The 22235-nt window shown below is 53.1% G+C and overlaps 1 protein-coding gene across 2 annotated transcripts in view; it reads right to left on the reverse strand.

The window, feature by feature from the left end:
* Positions 1–22235, reverse strand: part of IGF2BP1 (insulin like growth factor 2 mRNA binding protein 1) — a 41444-nt gene that overhangs the window by 5013 nt on the left and 14196 nt on the right. Inside the window, exons 3-12 of one of the 2 annotated variants that reach the window (XM_042915135.1) lie at positions 10850–10898; positions 10266–10317; positions 7902–7965; positions 6009–6290; positions 4945–5079; positions 4172–4294; positions 2732–2867; positions 1334–1456; positions 883–999; positions 222–296 (exon numbers count right to left, since the gene is read on the reverse strand). In XM_042915135.1, the coding sequence (XP_042771069.1) occupies positions 222–296; positions 883–999; positions 1334–1456; positions 2732–2867; positions 4172–4294; positions 4945–5079; positions 6009–6290; positions 7902–7965; positions 10266–10317; positions 10850–10898 (1156 nt within the window). Of the gene's footprint in view, positions 1–221; positions 297–882; positions 1003–1333; positions 1457–2731; positions 2868–4171; positions 4295–4944; positions 5080–6008; positions 6291–7901; positions 7966–10265; positions 10318–10849; positions 10899–22235 lie in introns of both variants that reach the window. The other variant, XM_042915134.1, reaches the window with a different exon arrangement.

A 22235-nucleotide genomic window follows, 5' to 3' on the forward strand; every position in this document is an offset into this window, starting at 1 on the left:
GGAGCCTGCTTCAGATTCTGTGTCTCCCTCTCTCTCTCCTCCCCTCCCCCCTCACGCTGTCTCTCTCTTTCCCCTAAATAAATAAAAACGTTTTGAAAAATAATGTTTAAAAAAAGATTACTCCAAGAATTGGATAAAAACCGTTTTTAAAAAGCGTGCGGATCTGCACTCCCACCCGGCCTCAGCTCCCGGGTCTAGCTTGGAAAAACAAAGATGAGAACCTTGAATTGGGCCTCCGGGGGTCCAGTGATGATGACCATACGAACTTTGGAGTCAGGAGTTTCGGGAGGAGCAATCTACAAAGCAAACAGAGGTGGTCAAAGAGGCGCCCCCTACCGCCCACACTTCACCAGAGAAGGATCATTGCGTCTGACCAGCTCCTCTAAGACCACAGATGGATTCAGGCTTGTGAAACTTAACCGCTTAGTTTCACTAGGAGAGATTCTCCCTGCTCTCTGCCCTGGACCCTGGCCGACCAAGGTGTAGAGCCAGCCTGACACTTACCAAAGCAAGCACTGTGCGCCAGGCGCCCTGAGCCCGGGGCCTCGGCTTCCACAGTCGTGAGCAAACTGGAGGCCGAGGTCCTTGGCTTAGGGGCGGGCGGGGGCTTGAACCCACATCAGTCCGTGCCAGAACCCAAGTTCGCTTTCTACGCTGCAACACCCGCCCCCTCCCTCGTCTGAGAGCCCGGAAGCAAGGAAGACCCTGGCAAGGGGAAAAGCAAAGGGGGGGCTGCGATCCCTCAGGGGAAGAGGCCCCGCCCCAGGGCTGGCCACCCGGGGCCTCGGGAAAGAGAGGTCTGAGCCCTCGGCAGCGAGCGAGCGAGCAAGCGAGCGAGCGCTCCCCTCCTCGCGGGACCCGGAGGCAGGCAGAGCAGGTCACCTTGATGGAGGCGCTGGCGAAGCGGGAGAGCTGTTTGATGTGCTGTCCCTTCTTCCCGATGATGGCGCCCACGGCCTGTGCGGGAATGAACACCTGCACCATTTCCTGCTCCGGAGCCTGCTGCCAAGACAGGGGGTGCCGTTAGCACGGGCGAGGGGTGCAGCCCTCCCGCACCCCGGGCACGCGTCCTCGAGGCAGAAGGGCGCAGGCAGCGGGCGGCCAACAGGGGCTACGCCCTCCCCGGCTCTCCCTCTGCCCAGTAAGGACCGAGAAGGCGCCATCCACGCAGCGGGGCACCAGCGGCCGGGAGTGCGCACGAGGGGGGCATCCCAGACCTCCCTTCCCTCTCCCTGCAAATGCATCCCCAAGCATCGGGCCCCCACGGGGGGTTGGGCCCGAAGGGAGGCCACAGAAGGGCCCGGGGACCCCTGGGGTGAGATCTTGCACCTACCATAAAGGAGCTGTACGGAGCCGCTCCAGTGACGCTGCTAGGCGGTGGCGGGACCGCGCTGGACGAGGCTGGAAAAAGACCCACGGCCGCCAAGTTCAGGCCGGGGATGAGGTGCGACTGCAGCTGGGGAAGGAAGGTGAGGAGGAAGAGGTCAGCTCACCCTGCAGGGGCCTGGCTGAGCCCAGAGGCGGGCGGGGTGGGGGGGCCAACACAGGAGCGCTGGGTGCTGTACCTGCACAAAACCGGCCTGTCCTTGTGGTTTTCACACACGCTCACGTACACACAGAGCGTGGACTTGTGAGCCGTGGCACATTATCCCTGGACTAAGAACCGGCCACCCCCCCCCCCCGAAGGGTCCAACAGAGCCTCAGATGTCATCACCCCCATCTCTGGTGGTTTACCCCACTGAACCCTGCACTGGAACATTCCTATGAGAAGGCACAGCGAGGACAGATGTCCATTAACTTCCAGGACTCACCTTTCTTCCCGTACCCACCATCCTCCCTCCCCTTTAAAAATCAGATGACGGGGGGGGGGGGGGGGGGGGGGGGGGGGGGGGGGTGCCTGGGTGGCTCAGTCCGTTAAGTGTCCGACTTCGGCTCAGGTCAAGATCTCACAGTTTGTGGGTTCAAGCCCAGAGCCTGGAGCCTACTTCAGATGCTGTGTCTCCCTCTCTCTGTGCCCCTCCCCCACTGGTGCTCTGTCCCTCTCTGTCTCTCAAAGATACATAAACGTTAAAACAAAATTTACAGCCTGTTCATCATAAATAAAATAAAATTTAAAAATACGATAAAAATCAGACGATGGGCTCTGCGCTAACAGCATGGAGCCTACTTGGGATTCTCTGTCTCCCTCTCTATCCCTCTCCCACTCACACAGTCTCTGTCTCTCTCAAAATAAATAAATAAACTTAAAAAAAAAATTTAGGGGCACCTGGGCGGCTCAGTCGGTTGAGCATCCGACTTCGGCTCAGGTCATGATCTTGTAGTCCGTGGGTTCGAACCCCACACTGGGCTGTGCCGACAGCTCGGAGCCTGGAGCCTGCTTCGGATTCTGTGACTCCCTCTCTCTCGCTGCCCCTCCTCCCCCTCTCGCGCTCTGTTTCCCTCTCTCTCTCAAAAATAAATACCAAAAAATTTTTTTTTGATCAGATTAAAATAACGGACCCTTCTCCTCACCGAACTACACGCCGACACCAATTGTACAGGAAGATCACGGACCTTGAAGCCCAAGAGGGGACCCGCCCCAGGAATCCGATAAAGAATCTCAATTAATTACACTTAAAAGACTCTGAGGAATGGAGGTCCAAAAGCACGTGGCCTCCCCACCCCACATGGAGACCCCCTTCTGCCGTGGCTCAGGCTCGGAGAGCGGTCAGCAGGGGCATGCGGCACTCACGCTCATGGCAGCCACGTCGTTCTCGTAGGCCTCCCGAACTTTCTTCATGATCTCCTGCTCGGCCCTGCAGCAGTTCTCAATGGCCCCCTTCACGGTGATGGTCCTCTCGGGGTTGTAGAGGGTGAGGTCCTGCAGCCTGGTGGGAGAGCAGAGCTGAGTCACCCTTCCACACTGACCGGCCGGGGCCAGGAGCAGGCCCCGGCTCGTAACTAGCCACAGAAACCGTGTCTGCAGGCTGTTTCACTTTTGGCAAGCAGCTCCTGGTCTCTGGCGTTCGGTCTGGAACCCAGGCCGGGGGCACGGTGCCAGGGAGAGGAAAACACCCCTCCATTTGCAAGGGGTCCACTCAGACAGGTTTTCACCACCGGTAAAACCAGGAAAGGAAGATGCTCAGGACCGGAACGTTCCCCCGTGGTCCAAGGCAACCCACTTCCTGTGCTTCTGGAGCAGAGCAAGTCCACAAGGCACAGCGCTCACCAAAGACCCACCTAATCGAGCTGCTTGGCCTTGTTTCTTGCCGGAGAGGCAAGGCCGCTGCACAGGGAGAGCACGCGCTCCGTCCCCGTTCAGAATAGGACCTAGGTCGGGCCCCTTCTCAGCCTGGCAGGTAGGTCTGAAACCCCGAGGCCCTGGCTCCTGGCCACAGGCTCTCTGAGACGCAGGCCAGAGGGCTGAAGGGAGGCACTCCCACACCACCAGCCCTCACGGAGAGAAATGCTCTCTGCCACTTCGCTGACTACCCTTCAGTAGGCAGAAACCACATCCAACTTGAGGGGCCAAGTACTGAGGCTCAATAATGAAATACTGCTGACCCGGAGCCCCTGGGGCATCCCACTCATAAAGAGGCGCCTGGGAGGCTCGGTCAGTTGATCGTCCGACTCTGTGACTGGGGCTCAGCCCCACATCAGGCCACATAAGATTCTCCCTCAGGGCGCCTGCGTAGCTCAGTTGGTTTAAGTGTCCGACTCTTGATCTCGGCTCAGGCCATGATCTCACGGTTCGTGAGTTCGAGCCCTCTGTGCTGACAGCACAGAGCCCGCTTGGGATTCTCTCTCTCTCTCTCTCTCTCTCTGCCCCTCACCTGCTCGGTCTCTCTTTTAAAAATAGATAAACATTACAAAAAATACTCTCGGGGCGCCTGAGTGACTCAGTCAGGTAAGCGTCAGGCTTCGCCTCAGGTCACGAACTCGCGGTTCGTGGATTTGAGCCCCGCGTCGGGCTCTGTGCTGATGCCTCGGAGCCCGGAGCCTGCTTCAGATTCTGTGTTGTGTGTGTGTGTGTGTGTGTGTGTGTGTGTGTGTGTGTGTCTCTCTCTGCCCCTCCCCCGCCCATGCTCTGTCTTTCTCAAAAAAAAAATTTTCAAACAAAAATCTCTGCCCCTCTCCCCTGCTCGTGCTCTAAAAGTCCTTTGATAAATAAAGAGGGAAATGAGAGCCTTACGAAGAGATGGTGATTTTCGTCTCGGTGTCCTGCTCCACTTTCTTCAGGTTGCGCCCTTCCTTGCCAATAAGCCGCCCCACAAAGTTATTATGGGCCAGGATCTTCAGGGGAACCTCGTCGGCCCTTGGGAAGAAGTGAGGGGTAAGAGATCCTTAAATGGCAGGCCACGCTCAGACTCGATCATCCTGCCCCCACAAGACGTGGGGTTTCCAGGACAAAGCACGCGACAGAGTTACATCTTAAAAGATGACGAGAACCAGCACAGCGGTGGCTGCTGAGGGCTACGGAAATGTGGGAGTGGGGCTGGGCTGCCAAGGGGAAGAAGGACAACCAGAGCGATGGCTACGCTCGTTACAGAAGTGGGGCGATGGCTTCGCAGGTGTATGCCTGTTAAACTCATCCAACCGTATACTCGTGTCATCGCGGACTACCGAATTCCAGGCAATTAAAAAAGAAATAAAAAGAATGAGGTGGGTCTAGGATTACTGATCCACATTAAGTGCAACAGCCAACTGTAGAACATGTTCATCAGGACCCTATTTGTGCTACAACGTACGTGTGCACACATACACCTGTGCACAGCACGTCGACGTACAAACACCCGTGAGTTCACGGGATCGCTAAGAGGATACGTACAGGGTGTTCCTTGTGGGAAAGAGAACCTCGTTTCCCAGTTTATGTCTTATTTATCGCCATTCTTGCTAACAGTTCGTAGTTGGGGGCGGGGAAGTGGCAATCCTCTCGTTACAAGACACGCCGGGCAAAAGCCTTACGTTTTGGTGTCCTTTGCTTCCTTATGCATAATCTCCAAGATCATCTTACACGCAGAGGAGCAGCCCTCGGGGGTTGAGTGGACACTGATGGCCTTCTCCGCAGCGCCTGCATTCTCCTTCCTGTGCACGTCGATCCTGAGGACCACAAGGTCAAAGACGGTTAGGCGTCCCTGGTGAAACCCGGGGTCGTCTTCGCACTCCTGGCCACCTTTCCTCAACCGAAGGTACAGAAGGGGCCCTTGGAACACGTCCAAGTGAAGAATGGGAGGGGCAGAGAAAGGGCCAGGGAAACCCGGCCAGCCTGCTGCTCCGGATTGTGTCTCAACCAGGAGGTGGGGAGGGACAACGGTGGCGTCTGGGGTGGGAACACGGGGTTGGCGGATGTCAGCCCACGGCTCTAAAGCTGCACTTCTCCCTTAAATTCTGGATCCCCCCCCCCCTCCACCGCCCCGCGTACAACTATAAAAGGAAGGCGCACTGTCCCAAATTAAAAGTAAATAATAAAGGATGCCTTCGCGTTAAGGACACGACGTGACCCATTCTTTTCCAGAGTATGCTGATCAGCCATAAAGATTAGAGAAGAGGGTCAACTATACGCGACTGGAAAAAAAAAATTTTAAAAAGGGATTAGAGGAGCAGCCGCGGTGGATGGGCGATGGGGCAGTATCATGACCTGTTACTGAGGGCCGACTTTGGCCAGGCTGCCCAGCCCTCCGGCCACCAACAGGCAGTACTGAAACCACAAAACACCAAGGAGGGGCTGACTCACAAAGACTAGGTTTGCTTGATGAGACTTTCCTACAAGAAATTACAGAACCCCTCTAAGGTCTGTGCGGCCCAGCCGCTGCCACCAAATGGCCCGCCCCAGGCCTTTTCAACCCCCTCCTCCACCCCTACCGGCCCCTGCCTTCCTAGGAGGCCGTGACTGGAAGCAGCGACCCCCGAACGAACACAGAGAAAAGGGAACGCGTTCCAGGCGACATTTCCTAAGAGGTCAATACTGACGCTCCTCGGTGTGCTTCCCGGAGGCACCCGACCTCCATCTCCCAGCAGCCAAGACTCACTTGGACTGGGTCTGTTTCGTGATGTTTCGGATGGTGGCCCCCTCCTTGCCAATGATGGCACCCACATACTGGGTGGGCACCAGGAGCCGCAGGGGTATGTCCACTTGCTGCTGCTTGGCCGGGGCCCCCGCCGCCACAGGGGAGCCCTGGCGGGGCTGACCCCGAGAGCCAAAGCCTCCTCGGCGCCCGTTCTCAGGACCCTGTGCTATCTGCTCGTCGGGAATGTAGGAGACCTTTAAGGCGTGGTTCTCCAGCTGGTGGCCATTCAGCTTCATGATGGCTCTGGGGACAGAGGGAGAATCTACCGGTCACACCAATCCATGCCAGTCACAGCAAATGCCCTCCAGCGTGTAAAGCACGCTGGGTTCCAAACTGGAACCCGCTAAAAGCCAGGGAGATGACCACGTGCCCCCCCTCCCCTTTCCAACCTCCACCTCAGAGAACTTTCCAGGCGAAATGGCTGATGACATCGAAGGGAAACCTACGTAGGCGGTTCCCATCGGGCTTATGAATTTCAGCCACATAATAATTTCAATCATAAGACTCATGTGAGAATCGCAGGTCGTGATGGTGAATAAACGTTAACAGATAGAAACAGGATGGCACAAGAGGCTTGTTTTTGCAACTGCTGAGTCTGGCACCTCCCATGTTTGAGGAAACCGTACGAAAAAAAAAAAAAAAAGAGAGAGAGCGAGCCACAGTGCCCTGCTTACCACTTGGAAGCAGGAGTTTAAGTGTATCTGGAAATGTCTGCAAACCTGGGGTGTTCTTCACCCCTGTGCAGGAAGACGTGCTCCATCCAGTCCCACACTGGCTGACGCAGGTTAGAAATCTCAACAAGGCAACAACAGCCAGAGGAGAGTGTTGCCGTGACGTTCAAAGCCAGGCTAAGGACCATACACTGGCCACAAGGGGCAGTAGGGACTTCCAGAAAATTCTGAGCCGTCTGAGCCGATGAGCCAGCCAAAAGGAAAATGGGGGCAGGACGCCTGGCTGGCTCAGTCGCCACCAGAGTATGCTAACTCTTGATCTCAAGGTCATGAGTTCAAGCCCCTCGCTGGGAGGAGAGATTACTTTGAAAAATATTTAGGAGCGCCTGGCTGGCTCAGCTGGAAAAGCATGCGACTCTTGATCTCAGGGTCGTGAATGCAAGCCCCACGTTGGGTGTAGAGATTACGTAAAAATAAATACACTTTTATAAAAAATAAATAAAGAAGAAAAGACAGTGGTTATTTGAGGAAGTAGTGGCATTTTACGACGTTAACACTAGGTTGGAGGGCACCGAAAAGATAAAGGTGGCCTGCCGCAGGAAGAAGAAAGCCACCAAAAGCAAAATGTGGCAGAAGGCCCGTAACGGGTCGGATATAAATGAGTACATGCACAAAATGTACAAACTCTGTCAGCACCCGTGGGTGAGAAGTGTAATTGCTCAGCCCAAGGGCTTAAGGAGCTAGAAATCGTGGGTGTGACGGGACAAAAAGGATCCTGCAAAAGGCATAAACTGGGCTCGTGGCATCACCGCAATAAAATGTCTGCCCCCGCCACATCAGAAGATGAACAAATCCCTTTTGTAGAGCTCGCAGTTCCTCCCGACTACCACTGGATGGAGCCATCAACACAGCAAAGGCCCTCTGCAGTTCCAGGGTATACCTTTCCTGGGAGGTCTTTGGGTCCGTTCCCTTCCATGTGTTTGCTATCGATTCCTGAGTTTCTGAGTTTTTGTACCTCTGAGATCCCTGAACCAACAGACAAGAGTCTGGGATTGGCTATCACCATAACCGAACCGAAGGAGTAACTCCCGCCTGCCAGGACCCCAACCCTGTGGAAGCAGGGGTACCTGGCTCCCAATACCCCACAAAAGACCCTCCCTGCCCCACTTTCCGGCCCACTCACTGCCTGGTCTGTTCCCGGTTGGAATAGGTGACATTCACCACTGCCGTCTCACTCTCGGTGTTCACTGGGGGAGCAAAACAGAAGCCAAGGTTAGAGCCGTGAGATCTGGAGATGCCATCAATGAACCCCAAGTGTTAAAAGCTCATCTTTCCAGGTTATGAGAAGTTACATGTGTCATGAGAAGGAAAGAGCTGAATGACAAGGCAAAATACTTCCCCTAATTTAGGCCCCTCTCACCAGAACTGGAAAATTGAAATTAACCTTTTTTTGCATTTTCCTTTCTGTGTCTTCCTTTGATTGTCCCTACCCAGCCCCTCAGAATCTGGGCAATAAAAGGGTGTGATCAACACATCAGCAGTTAGGCGGCAGGAAAACACAGACACAGACACACACACACACACACACACACACACACACACACACACCTGGCTTGGGATACAAATTTATTCGCGGGAAGTTAAACTAGTTAAAACTCCACACACACAGAGACTGGCAAGCCAATGCCTGACGGGGCATTCCAAAGATCTTGACAGGGGAAACGCACATGCAATCTATCATGACTTCATGGCACATGCCATTAATCCCATCAACGTCCTAGGCTCTCATCATGAAACCCCTTGGTCTTCATTTGATCACCATATACTCTTTCCTATGGGAGACTGGGCTGGACGTTAGAATTCCAGGCAATCCGGGGACATACTTCTCATTTTAAATTAATAAAATTAACCTGTCTCGTGCACCACTGTCTTTTGATTTGGGGTCTCCTGGGCCTGCTCAGCCCTGGGGTGGAGGACACTTGACAAAAACCACGCCTCTCTCCCAACCATGCTGAGAATGAGTCAGTGGGCCACAAATCCTTAAAGCAGACCACTCTTTAACCCCTCTGGCCTTCCTCCACAGAGCTCTCCCACCACAGTGGTGAGGGAGATTCTCCAAGAATCATCTTTCCAGTTAAACTGACACACAGTCATGAATGAAACCAACGAAAGTTCTGCCTTCCCAGAGCTTACGTTCCAGCTGGAACAGACATCAGTAAGCACAATAAGCAAATTCTACGGGAACATCACAGATTGATCAAGGCCATGGAGAAATGTAAATCAGGGTAAAGGAAGCGGTGGTGAGGGGTAACGATCTTAAATGCGGTGGACAGAAAGGAAAATTGACACTCGAAGACTCTGCTGTCCAGCAAAACCAAACATTTCCCACTCTCTTCTCTCCTCCAGGTAGCAGGCGTCCCCTCCTGATACAGTTCCTTGGGTCATCGCTCCCTGGTGAGCCCCACACAGATTTAAACTCATGTGGGCTCCTGCCGGGCTGCCCGGTGAGGCTCACGATGTGCTCCCAAGCCAGGGCTCCGTCTTGCTGTTTGTCCAGGAATAACTCCGTCATTAGTCTAACGCATGAGCAGTACCGGACAATGGTTATCAGTGTGCCCGGTCGTGTCCTGGCAAATATTTATGATAAAAGGGCAAGCTACAGGATCAGAGCAGGAGATCCTGTTTGATGGGCCTTGACCTTGGTACAGGCACATATTTCCATCTAGAGTGATTTCTAGCTCGCACCTTTCCATAGAGACTTGAGAGGAAATTTTAAATCTTCACGAGCTGATGATGCACATTCCTTGAAGAACTACAAACTCAAATAGTATAAGCTTTTCTATTGGCCAAGCTCTACCATTATATGTCCAACCAAAATCACTCCACATTTTAGCTCATTTCGTCTGAAACTTATTTATAATCTTAAACAATGGAGAATCCTCAGAAATCGTAGCCAAATGTGCTCTGACCAAGACTGCTTTCTTATTATTTCTGCTGTGGGCCCACTCTTGAAAGACTATGCCTCCCCATCACTATGTGCCAAGTAATAAATCCTCGGCTTTTTTGTGTTTTTTTTTTTTTAATTATTATTATTGACCCAAGACATGCACCTGACAATCAGAGCTTCTAAAAAGAAACCACCAGTTGACGGACGAGTCCAGCCGAACACAAAGAATCACGAAGCTTTTAAAGTAAAAGGGCTGCAGACATACTCAGGCCGAGCACACAATTTCCATTCTTAAACTACGGCTTTTAAAACAGCGGGACCTCATTCTACTGTGCTTGATCCCTATGGGGCCTAGGGACACCATGCTGGAAATGAGCCACCTTGCTCACTCACAGGAGAAACCCGTCCCAGAGATAAACGGCCCAGTCCAAGCTAGGAGAACATGCCCACAGCCCCTGTGTGGTGTATCTCCCTCCATGCCATATTCTGCCTATCTTCTTTCAGTACACCAGGCAGATGTGGTCACGGAAAAGGAAGCAAAGAAGATCCCCCCCAACTCCCACCCTCCTTCCCCGCCACCCACCCCCTCTGCACTCTTACCTTGCTCGCAATTCTCCACTGTACCATATTGGGCCAGCAGGCTATCCAGCACCTAGGAGCACAGAAAAGGGAGGAAGGCTACTCTGGGCATCCCAGGAACTGAGACAAAGCCAGCCCCGAACACCCCTCACCCCAAAGCACAGTGGCACAGGCCGAGCCTTAGATGGGGACTGAATACTACCCGTTCGGCTTACCCTTTCTGGGGTATCGACACTAGCAGTGACCTTTCGGGGTATCTTTACAGAAATGTGCTTGAGCACAAAAAAGCATTTAAGGGCCGTTCTGGAAGTGGACTTGGGCCGCCAGGGTCCCTGAGTCAATTTCTGCCATCATTAAGTTTGGGGCCCGAGGAACATCCTACCCACCTCCATAATGCCTCTCACCACAGGGCCAAGCCCAAAGGGCTAACACTGGTAGTCCTAGGCTGAGGATGAGATCCAAGCAACCTTCCTCAGCACTAGCAGCCCTGGCCTACCCCCAGGCCGCCAGGGAACCTCCCCAGTCGTCTCTACCAACTCAGACTGACCAGGACTTCCCTTCCAGTCTCCGCTAGCCCACCCACTGAGTCTCCCCCAATCACTTACTTCCCAACGAAGCTGGGGTGGGATATTTCGAATCTGGATTTTCCGACTCCTGAAATTAGAAGGAACAGGATTAGCGACGGCTCCGGATGCTTCAGGAGCCTCTGACCTCGCAGTGTTTAATCCCTGCCTCAGTCTTTAGCTCCCTCCCTTCTGTTCAACACCAAAGTCTGAGAATCCAAGAATGATAACCTTTGGGGATACAGAATTGGTGCAGGGGTGCCTCACTCCGGAGAGTAAATTATCAGCGTTACCACAGATGGGAAACCTGAAACCAGATGCCCTAAGCACCAGGGCCGCGGAATTCCCTAAAACTCACATCTGCTGTGTCTATCCCTCTACTGAGGTGTTACTGATTCTTTTCTCCAGTAAGCGTCTATTACCTCCCACTCCGTCTCAGGCACTTGGAAGGCAAAGCTGCTACAGAAAACATCAGTCACTGATCTGCTACCTATTTAATTGCTGCCTACTTCGCGCTGGACTTTGCTCGAGATGCTGGGGACTCGGCGATAAACAAAACAAAGTCCCTGGCCTCAAGGTGCTCACCATTTATTAGGGGAGACATACGTGCAGCCAAATTACAGCAGGATAATAGTGCGGTCGTCAAGTGGTTTTTATACAGGTATGGATTTAAATCCGTATTCCACTTTTAACAGCACTGTTCTTAAAATTTGACCTCTTTGAGGCTCACTTTTCTTTCTTTGTAAAAGGGGAATAATCCCTATTCACAGGGTTTAAGGTGCTGTTAGGTAATATTAGAGCTTAGCAAAGAGCTTCAAGTACTCAGAAGTGTTGTAACAGAGGCATCTTGGAATGCTCCGGCCAGAACGGTTAACACACAACACATCATCACGACCACTCCTCCTCCCAAATGACTACACCCTCTCCTTCCCAGCTTTCAAATACCTCTTAAAAATGTAGTATCCCCACCACCCCTGCCCCCCCCCCCCCCCCTGCCCACGACACCTGCAGGAAGGCTTTTAGGTTCAAAGTTGACTCCCAGGGCAATTAACTGCTCACCACCCAAATCAATGCCCTAATCCCTGGGCTTACAACATTTCAATTGACTTGATCTTCATCGGTCAACTGTCATTTGGTCTTTGCATATATCCTGGATCACAAACTTAGTTCAGGGACAAGGTCCAAGGAAATTCTAACGGCATGAGGGAAAACTGGCCTGGGAAGCAAGAAAATCCAGTTCTAGCCCTTAAATTACCCTGACTGGGTCTTCAACTGACTAAGCCAAGTAAGTTTCAGGCCTCAGTGTTCCTAACAAGGCCCATGTCGGCTCTTGCCAGGCTGGGGGGGCGGGCGGGAGTGTAAACACATGGGAACAAGAGAAAGGATGCTAAGCTCTAACTGAAATGGTTCCCTCTTGGCTCTGTCCTGAGCCAGCTCACTCACCATTCCATCCCTGTGACCTCAAAGTGTCTTCAGCTGCAAAATGGAAACCAAAGGGTCTCTAAGATCCCTTCTAGCTATGCAGCTCTGAGCACATAAAGTCTTTGTTGATGAAATACACTAAGGAAACCTCTCCCGGGGACGAAATAACTTCAGGCCAAAGGAGGACAGGTGTTGAGAATCAATGTATGGCTTTCTCGATTGATTGGTTCGTGAACCTGACCTAAAGTCAGACAACTATGCAGGACAAAAGAGTAACCGTAAGAAGTAAGTCCAGTTCTGTGGGTCCTCAGATCGCACACCGGACCGCCTTCTTTGATTTCATTCATAGGCAAAAGAGGGAGCCCCACGGTCTCTGCCCCCGCGAGGGATGTCCCATACAGCACTCATTTTGTGCCCAAATGGGCAGAGAAAACTCAAGAACCCTCACAGTGCAAGTCCAACTCTTGGAGGGTTGAGGTTACACCATTCAAAGACTGAGGACACTGATCTAGCCCGATGCCAATGACAGGAGTCACTCAAGCTGAGGGAGGAGGCCCTAACAAACTCTTCTGGATGGAAGAGGTGGGGGCTGCCTGCCTGGGAGTTCAAACCTGCAAGGGCTTAACGCAACCCCTGTGCAGGAGCTCAGTTTGAAGATGGCTCCTTCGAGAGGGTGCCTTAGTGTAATCTCAGGTCAAAAGTCAAAAGTACCCTCCCCCCTCCTCCTTCAAACTCCCAGTTTTAGGGGCTTTCTTTTCAGGGTAGGGAAGAGTTGGGGAGGGGATGAGGTGAGGAAATCAAATCTCGGTTTGGGATTTTAATCCATATCCTGAAAGCAATGGCAGTCTGGAATGTCTGGAATGTTCCAGGAGAAGGAGGGGGAGGAGGGCAGGGCCACACGACCAATGAAAGAAAAGACCTCCTGGCAGCCCCCTCCCACCCCCAATAGGCAGGGACTCACCCACCCCTCCAGGACACCCTGCTTAACTCCCAAACTATGTAGGCCTGATGCAAGCTGGGCCGGGGCAGTGCGCTGAGGGCTTGGGAGTCCATGGAAGAAGCTAAGAGCATTTGATAGGGTACTTCTTTGCTCTGTACCTTGGTTTCTTCCTGTGGAAACTGATGAAAGCTTTTGTGAGGGCTTAAAAGAGACAAGGCATGTGAATTGGGGCACCTGACTCGGAGGGAGTGCTCAATCCCTATCCAGGTCCTCAGGAGCCTACAGGGGTCCAGACAAGGATGGGAGGAGAGCGGCGGGTAGGGCCGACAATGAGCACTCAACGTGATGGTAACCGTTTTAAGTCTTCAGGTTGCCGTGCTGAGGAAATCGTGGGAAATACCATGGCCTATAGTCCCACTCCCCCGCCTCCCTTGACAACTAAAGTTCTAGTTCGGCCGAGGGACCCACTCACATTCTAGAGCATCAGCTCCCACTACGGTTGCGCGGTACCTTTACTCTACAGGCAGCAGGGCTCTAGAGTCTGAGCGGAGCCTGGAGGGCCTAAACCCCAACATCGCTTGTTCAGAAAAGGCCAGAGAATGCCTAGAGGTACAAGAACCACCACCCGTCCGTCCACGAAGGAGCTGATAAACCTGTTGAGTGATAGCTCTTGGCAACGAAGGCAATGGTTTCCACCAACCTCATTACTTCCCTGGGTGCCAACACCCTGTGGCTTCTGACCTCTTTGCCTGCCCGGATCTGAAGGCATTGCTTGCCCTGACCATGTCCTGGGGCAGCTCCCAGTACAGAGCAACCACAGGGGATTGATTTCTCTAATGGGGGTGGGGGAGAGGGGAAGGCCACAGAGCCAAGTGACCATTTCTTTCTAGCCCTGGGAAGATTCCAGGAGAGAACGGAGGGAGAGAGCACCCATTCAACAGTAGGCGTAGGAGTTAAGCAGCAAACCAAGAATTTCAGGAAGTACAGGAGCTGGGTATCAGGAAAGGGATGTGGTTGGGACTTCTCCCTGGGAAGGAAGCTCTCCTTTTCTCCTTTTCACCTTTTCAGAGAAGTATACATGGGGAAGGAAAACAGGTCAATTAGGGAAGGGCCTAACACTTGAGGAATACTTGAAAGATTCCAAGCTGAGATTCTGCACTTGCTAGAAGACTCCCATGACCCATGATGCTGGGGGTCCATGGCTCCCTTTTAGAGACCAGGGCCCCAAGAATGGGAGATTGATTGAGTATCTTGGCCAAGTCACACAGAGTCAGGCTTTGAACTCAAAACCTGTCTGATTCCCGGCTCGGTGCACTGTCCCCTGAGCTGCTGTCTTGAAGGAAGAAAAGGAACAAAAAGCCTTTGCCAAAATACAGTCAAAGTTAGGCCGCGGGACAAATTAAAAATATTCGGAATTCATACAACACGGTGAACAATGGGCCTGGCTGAAGTGGGTACTGTTCTCCAATAAATCAGAACATTCCGCCCGTAATTTCTTGAGCTTAGTAACTTTCCCTAGCTGCGTATTTCCGTAAGTGGGTGAAGTGATCCTATGGCGTAATTGAACACTGACTAGATACTTGATTACACTATTAAGAACTAATGATTCTTCAAGTTCTCATATTTAAAAAAAAGACCGTTACAGATAAAATAAGGTGTCCAGAATTTGCTCCAAAATAATCAGGGGATGAAGAAAACACTGATTAGATAGGAGTTGGTAATTTTTTGTTTGTTTATTTATTTACTTAGAGACAGGAAGAGAGAGAATCAGAAGCAGGCTCTCTGTTGCAAGCGCATGGCCTGATGCGGGGCTCAATCTCACGAACCAGGAGATCATGACCTGAGCTGAAATTGAAGAGGCGGACGCTTAACCAACTGAGCCCCCCAGGCGCCCCACGGGTTGGTAATTTTTTTTTTTTTAATGTTTTATTTATTTTTGAGACAGAGAGAGACAGAGCATGAGCAGGGGAGGGTCAGAGAGAGAGGGACACACAGAATCCGAAACAGGCTCCAGGCTCTGAGCTGTCAGCACAGAGCCCGACGTGGGGCTTGAACTCACGGAACTCTGAGATCACGACCTGAGCTGAAGTCGGACGCTTAACCGACTGAGCCACCCAGGCACCCCTTGGGTTGGTAATTTTTAAAGCAAGGTGATGGGTACACGGGAGATTTATTACGTTATCCTTTCTACTTTTTTGTATTTGTTTCCCATCATTAAAATTGTTTTTTAAATTACTCTAGCTCACCCGGCTTTGTTTTTTAATGTTTATTTATTTTTGAGACAGAGAGAGAGCACGAACGGGGCAGGAGTAGAGAGAGGGGGAGACACAGAATCTGAAGCAGGCTCCAGGCTCCAAGCTGTCAGCACAGAGCCCGACGCGGGACTCAAACTCATGAGCCGGGGAGATCATGACCTGAGCCAAAGTCGGATACTTAACCGACTGAGCCACCCAGGCGCCCCATAGCTCACCCAGTTTTAAAGTCACAGCAGGTTCTAAATGAATGCATCCAACAAATGAGGTTTTCCAGTTGGAGTTGTATTAGCAAGAATGCGAGCCTTGGCTGTGAGCCTGCGGAGGACGGAATGGGGGCTCCCTGCAGGGCAGAATGCACCCTAGGTATAAGGAAGAACTCCAAGTCTCCTGGAGAAAAGCTGAAAACTGCCCCAGGGAGTGTTGGATTCTTCTTTCCGCCCCCAGAGCCACAGGGGAAGGTGCCGTCTTCAGTCAAGCAGATGACCTCACCCCTCTCTAGGAGGGGTTCCTTTAAACCAGGGTGGGGTCAACCAGCGGAAGGTGGGGGGAGGGAAGCAGCAACAGGTTTTGGAAATCGTGTCGAGCTCTGGGCCCCTTATCAAAAGTCAAACCTGGACTTTCATCTCTGCAGAGAACCAGGATTAAACTGGGATTTCCAGATTAGATCCTGCACCTCTACGCCTCCCCCTGGCTGTGATTTTCTGACTAACAGGCTATGTGGCCTTGGGCAAGTCAAACCTTCAACTCTCTGGACCTCAGTTTCTCACATCTGGGAAACAAGGATTCGGATTAGCCTTTTACCGAGTCTTGTGTTCCCCAGACGGGGATCAAGTCGGTCCACCTGTAGGAAAAGGCTTTCTTAATCAGAGGAATTTTCTGGGCCCTGATGGTCTTAGGGTAAGTGGTTCTTAAGATGCCCCCCTGCCTTTTTTGAGACTTGGTTTCCATCAGGAATGTGAGAAAAGGGAAGAACGCTCTACACCAGAAAAACGCCAACAGTTTGCACACCATTTCAAGATTTCAGGAGCTAATGAGAACTTCGGAATCCATCCGTATGTCCCAAATTAAGACATCCTCCCACACATCTACGCATTTAACTCTTCCCAATGACGTCCAAGTCTTCATTCGAGCCTACAGGTATCTTCTCAAAAAGCTGGGAAGAAACTAACCCAAGGCAATTAGAAAATAAGCTTGGCTGGGGATGGGGCTCGAGTTATCACGTGCACGTTGGAAAAGAGCAAAGATGTTACACACCGGCAGACGCATCATGCTTGCTCAATCCTAATAAGTAGTCAAGAAACTCGCTACCGTGACTTGCCCCAAGGTTTCTGTAGTCCAGCTGCTGTAGTCATTTATTCCATAGATTTTCCTGGCACCTACTAAGCACTGGGCCCGTGCTGTCTACACCACAGTAGCCGCTAGTCACATGTGGCTTTTGAGCAACTGAACTGTGGCTACCGCAACCGGGATCATCATTCTCTTGTCTTCTGTGTTCATACAACTTTAACTTTTCCTCCGTAAAATTTGGGAAGTCTAAATACAGATCAAACGTTTCCGATGAAAACTTACTAGCAACTGAATCAGGACAGGCTCTAAGCGTAAAAAAACATGCACCAGATTCTTTACCACTTTGTACCCCACCCCCCAAGATAAAGACCTCATTATTACATTGATGGCATGTTGCACGAATAATACTTTGAATTTTCCAGGGGCACCTGGGCGGTTCAGTCGGTTAAGCGTCCCAACGCTTTGATTTCAGCTCAGGTCATGATCTCATGGTTCGTAAGATCAAGGCCCGAGTCGGGCTCTGTGCTGGCAGTGCAGAGCCAGCTTGGGATTCCCTCTCTCAAAAAACAAATAAACGTTAACGATAATAATACTTCGAACTTTTCACTTAATATTAGAATTAATCCTTTTCATTATTTTCACTCTTTTCTGACATGGGTCTTAGAAAATTCCAAAAATCAAAAACAATCTAAGCGAAAAGGAAAGAAAGAGAAAGAAAGGAAAAAAAAGAAAATTTACTTACGTTTGTGGCTCTCACTGCATTTCTACTGCAGGAGGCTGAGAAGTGCTACAGTGCAGACCTAACATGATGGAAGACAGGCATGCCTTCTGCTCTCATGGAGAAGACAGTCCAGGAGGAGACCCCATTTTGTTGGGGATGGGAAGAGGGAACAGACAGGGTTAACTGGAGAGGAGAGGGCGGCTGTCCACTGGATCCCTTCAGAAGTGGGTGATGCTGTGGACTTCTCTCAACAAGAGAGTCCCCTGTGACTAGTGCTGGAGTAGAAGCACCCTCCCGAAGCTGGCTCTCCTCCCAGTTTCTGCCAGCTGGAAGTCACACATAAAAGATGTCCCAAAGTGCCAACCTCTGCCTTTTCCATAAGATCACCACTGACCCCATCCTTCCTCCCCACCCTGCCCCCGCACCCCTGTAGGGTGGAGAGGTGAAGAAAATAATGGTCCAGGAAAGCCGCTGAAGGAGGCGGACCTGGCACGCTCCAGGCATGGCAGTAGCTGAGAAAGGGGGCGGGGTTGGGGGGGAGGAGGAGCTGGCACCGTGCCCAGGGCTCCATGCCAGGCTGATCCAGAGGCAGGGCAGCCAGACAGGCAGGCTGTCGGGTGGGCTGATGGGCAGGGTAGGGGCTGGAAAGGAAAATATTAACCTACTGAAAGGTACAAGACCGGGCAGCGCAGATGCACCACCCAGGTGAATGCCAGGGTGTAGGAGGGGGTACGGGAAGGCAGGAACACCACTGGGTGTATCTGTGGTCCCGTGAACATGGTCTTTTTTTTTTTTTTTTTAATGTTTGTTTATTTATTTATTTAGAGAGAGAGACAGCGAGCAGGGCAGGGGCAGAGCAAGAGAGGGAGACAGAATCCCAAGCAAGCTCTGCATGGTCAGCGCGGAGCCTGATGCGGGGCTCGAACTCACAAACCCGGCGATCGTGACCTGAGCCGAAACCCAGAGACGGACGCCTAACCGACTGAGCCACCCAGGCGCCCCAGTGTGAACATGTTGTTTTAAATGGATGTAGCACACATGTACTGTCCCACATGTGCTGATTCCTGTGCTAATAATGCCGGAAACAAGCAGAAGGGAAAAGCAAATCTCCAGAAGAGACTCTGAAATGAACTGAACCACACAGCCTTCTCCTTCGTAAGGCTCTGTACAGTGTTTAACGTGCTCCTGGCCTACCTGGAGGCCAGAGAAGAAGGGTGGGGTGAGGGATCGCTAGGCTTCTTATGGGACCAAGGACACACACATGCATGCATGCATGTGCACGCACACACGCACACACACACACACACACACACACACACACAGCCCGTAAGCCAGCACCGGGAAGTTCCCGTTAAAGGAGATCAGATTCATAGACTGAGCAGGAGAGGAGTAAGCCCCTCGAGGCTGAGAGGGTCCTCAACCAGTCACCTTCATTTGACAGTTGGAGAAACGGGGGCTCAGAAAAAAGGAAAAGCGCCTTGGCAGCTCTAAGGCAGAACTAGAACTCAGCTCTCCTTCCAGGCTGGCGTATGCTCATCTCACCAAACCTTGCTGCTTTCTCTCTGACAAGAAGTGTTAACACAGCAGAAGCCTGTATAGCCCCCGTGTCAGCAGCAGGAAAAATGCCCATATTCTGTATGGCTAAGTGCGTGCCAACTGGCTTTTACTGCATGCGGCTCTAATTTGGGCACAGGGTTTAACTCACAGAAAAGCTAACTATACTATAATACGGCTGGATGACTGTCAGAGAAACGTTAGCAGCGTAAGAGGGTAGTCACCAAAAAACCTTGCGAATTTTCGTGTACGTCTAGGGACAGGCGAGGAAGCAAAGGTGAGACACGGAGCAGGGGACGCGTTCGCTGTGTTAGCAAGCAAACCTCAAAGACGAATACTTTGCTCAATTCACTCATCTTGGAAATACATGGTTTGACAAGACAGCCCACGTTTTTTTCTCGCCCATCTGGGCAGCACCAGAGGAAGCCAAAACAGAAGCTCTGAGACAGTGGAGCTCTTTCCAGACAAATTTCAAGTCCGCCCGGGGCCAACTGCCTCTCCCTCCCTCCACCTTGCTCTCTGCCTAGAACTGTCGTCTTTCACCTGAGTGGTTCCTAGAGCGGAGGGGCGGGGGGGGGGGGGGGGGCCCGCGTGAGCTCTAGCTACGCTAGTTAAGTGTGAGGAAGGGGAATCTGGGGATGGGGAGGTGGGCAGAAGCAGCCTTCGGAATAAACCTACTGTGCAGGGACAAATGATAAGGAGGTGACCCCCGGTGAGCAGCGCAGCCTTCCTAGTGGAGGTAGCGATGGTGTGGGATGACAAATGAACTGTCGCGGGGGCGCCTGGGTGGCTCAGTCGGTGGAGCGACCGACTTCCGCTCAGGTCACGGTCTCATGGTTTGTGGGTTCGAGCCCCGCGTCGGGCTCTGTGCTGACAGCTCAGAGCCTGGAACCTGCTTCGGATTCTGTGTCTCCCTCTCTCTCTCTCTCTCTGCCCCTCCCCAACTCGCGCTTTGTCTCTCGATCTCTCAAAAATGAATAGATGTTAAAAAAAATTTTTTTTTTAAAGAAAAGAAACGAACTGTCGCGGACATTGTTCACCACCTTCTTCAGGCTAGCAGTGAGACCCTTCCAGCATCTTCCACCATATTACCAGTGGGGTAGGCTAATATACTCTTGGAGGGCTAGAAAGACTATTTCCTGCCCTGACCGCACGAGGGGTGCAGGTTGAACTCTCACCCTCCGGTGGGGAATCTCAGCATTTCTCCAGAAAGCTTAAGAGCCAGAAGATCTGGCACTCTGGGACCCAGAGACCTGGCTGAGGACGGAGCTGGGGCTCGGTGGAAAGCATCATGGGGCATGCCTTGGGAATGGAGAGAGGCTGAGCCTCTCCTCAGCAGGGAATGGCAAACCTGGAGAGCCCAGTTCAAGACAAGATTTTGCGGGGGGGGGGGGGGGGGGCCTCTCAGAAGCAAGGAAGAGGAAACTAGACCAGCCTCAAGAGAAATCACTCTGCAGCAACTCCATTCCACCCGGAAGGGAAGAAAAGACCCTATGGGACTTAGCATTAATTCTTGGAATCGCGAGTGCTCCCTATGAAAGGATGTAAATGCCTCCCAGTACACATTTTTAAAAATGAACATTGATCATCCTGTTAGTGGCAAGGGGCGCTGGCTGTGTCCCTCCTGCAGGAGGGTAACCACCTCAAGGGATTCACTCCTGTCTCCTCTCCGGCTGCCGGCCAAGACCTGCTGTTGGTAGTCGCAAACTTCAGGAAGCTGGTGTTTGTTTCTTCCTCGTGGGGTGAGCAGTTCATCGGAACAACTCTCCTCGGACCCGGACACCCATCCTGCCTCTCTACCCTTCCCCAGCCCGGGGCAGAAGGACCGCGGCCGGGGTGGGGTGGGGTTGCACCGGCGCGTCCCAAGATGGTGCAGCAGGCAAGGTCGCAGGCCTGCCAGGAGCCCCAGGGTGGCGAGCGGGGCCTTCCGGCGAGGAGGGCCGAGGAGGGCCGCGGAAAGCGGGGGCAGGCAGGGCAAAGGAGGAGAAAGAGGTGCCTGGGAAGGGCGGCAGCAGCTGAGGGTGGGGGAGGGCTGGCAGCAGCTGGGGGGGAGGAGGGGAGCCCTCATGAACGGGCAATTGAGAAGGCCTGAGCAGCTGAGCGGCCGCGCTGGCGTCGCCGGGCCTGCGCCCCACAAGGGCGGCCCCTTCCCCCAGCCCCTCACCTCGCCCAGGGAAAGCTGAGCGCGCGGCCTCCCACCCCAGCCGCTGGGTGGGCCCTGTCGGCAGAGCTCAAGGAGGGGGCAGGCGATGCCCCCGGTCCCCCCCTTCCCAACCCCCCCCCCCTCCGCCCCCGTCGCAGGCTCGGCGGTCTAGAATGTTCTGCCGCCAGAACCCCCTCGGTACCCCGACTCGCTGGGAGCGGGTCCCGCCCGGCCCAGGGTAGGGGGTGGGGTGGGGGCCTCGCCTCCCCGGCGGGGCCCAGAGGGGGAGGGGACAAGCGCCCCCGGGCTGCCGGGTGGGGGTGGGGACGGGACTTTGCCCTTTGTCTCTCTCTCCAGAGCCACCGGCCGAAACCCGACCCCATGAGCGAGCCAGGCAGCCAGCGAGGGGCAGGCTCCCCCTCCGGGGTCCTTTAGTAAATCCAGACCCGACCTCCCTGTGGTCAGGGCTGTGACTGAGGTGGTCCTGTGGGGGAGGGGGCTTCCCGCCTGCAAACAGGCCTGCAAGCATTTAAGTGGGAACCGGTTGGGGGTAGGGGGCCGGGAGAGGGCTGGAAGTGGGGCCGCAGAAGCTGGAGGGGAGAAAATGGCCCGGGAGGCGGCATTCCTTAGAGACCTCGGCCGGGCTGCGGGAGGAGGCAGGACCAGGCCAGGGAGGCCTCCCACCGAGAAGGCAGGAACTGAGGCCCGGGAGTGGGCTGGGCTGGGCTGGGCTGGGCTGGGGGCAAGGAACGAAGGGGCCTTCCGGGCCTGGAGAATAAAAGACCCTCTTCCCGGGGCGTCCCAGGAGCCTCCTCTGAAAAGTTACAATCGAAGAGTCATACCCCCCATGCAGCGTAGGGCATTCGTCTGGGGGTGAGAAGGACCTTCTTTGTCTGCCCTCTTGGGGTGTCATCAATTCATGATGATCTTATTAATAACTCACATTTGCACGGTACTTGAGAGTTTACAAAGTCCTTTACACTCGCACCTCCTAGGAACCCAGAACAGCGACAAGAGGTTGACTTGAGCCTCTGAACCACCACAGAAGACTGTTTTGTTTCCATTCTGCAGCTCAAAAACACGGGCCCAGAGAGGTTAGGTGACTA

This window comes from Panthera leo, chromosome E1 (genome assembly GCF_018350215.1).
Source record: "Panthera leo isolate Ple1 chromosome E1, P.leo_Ple1_pat1.1, whole genome shotgun sequence".
Taxonomy (NCBI): Eukaryota; Metazoa; Chordata; class Mammalia; order Carnivora; family Felidae; genus Panthera; species Panthera leo.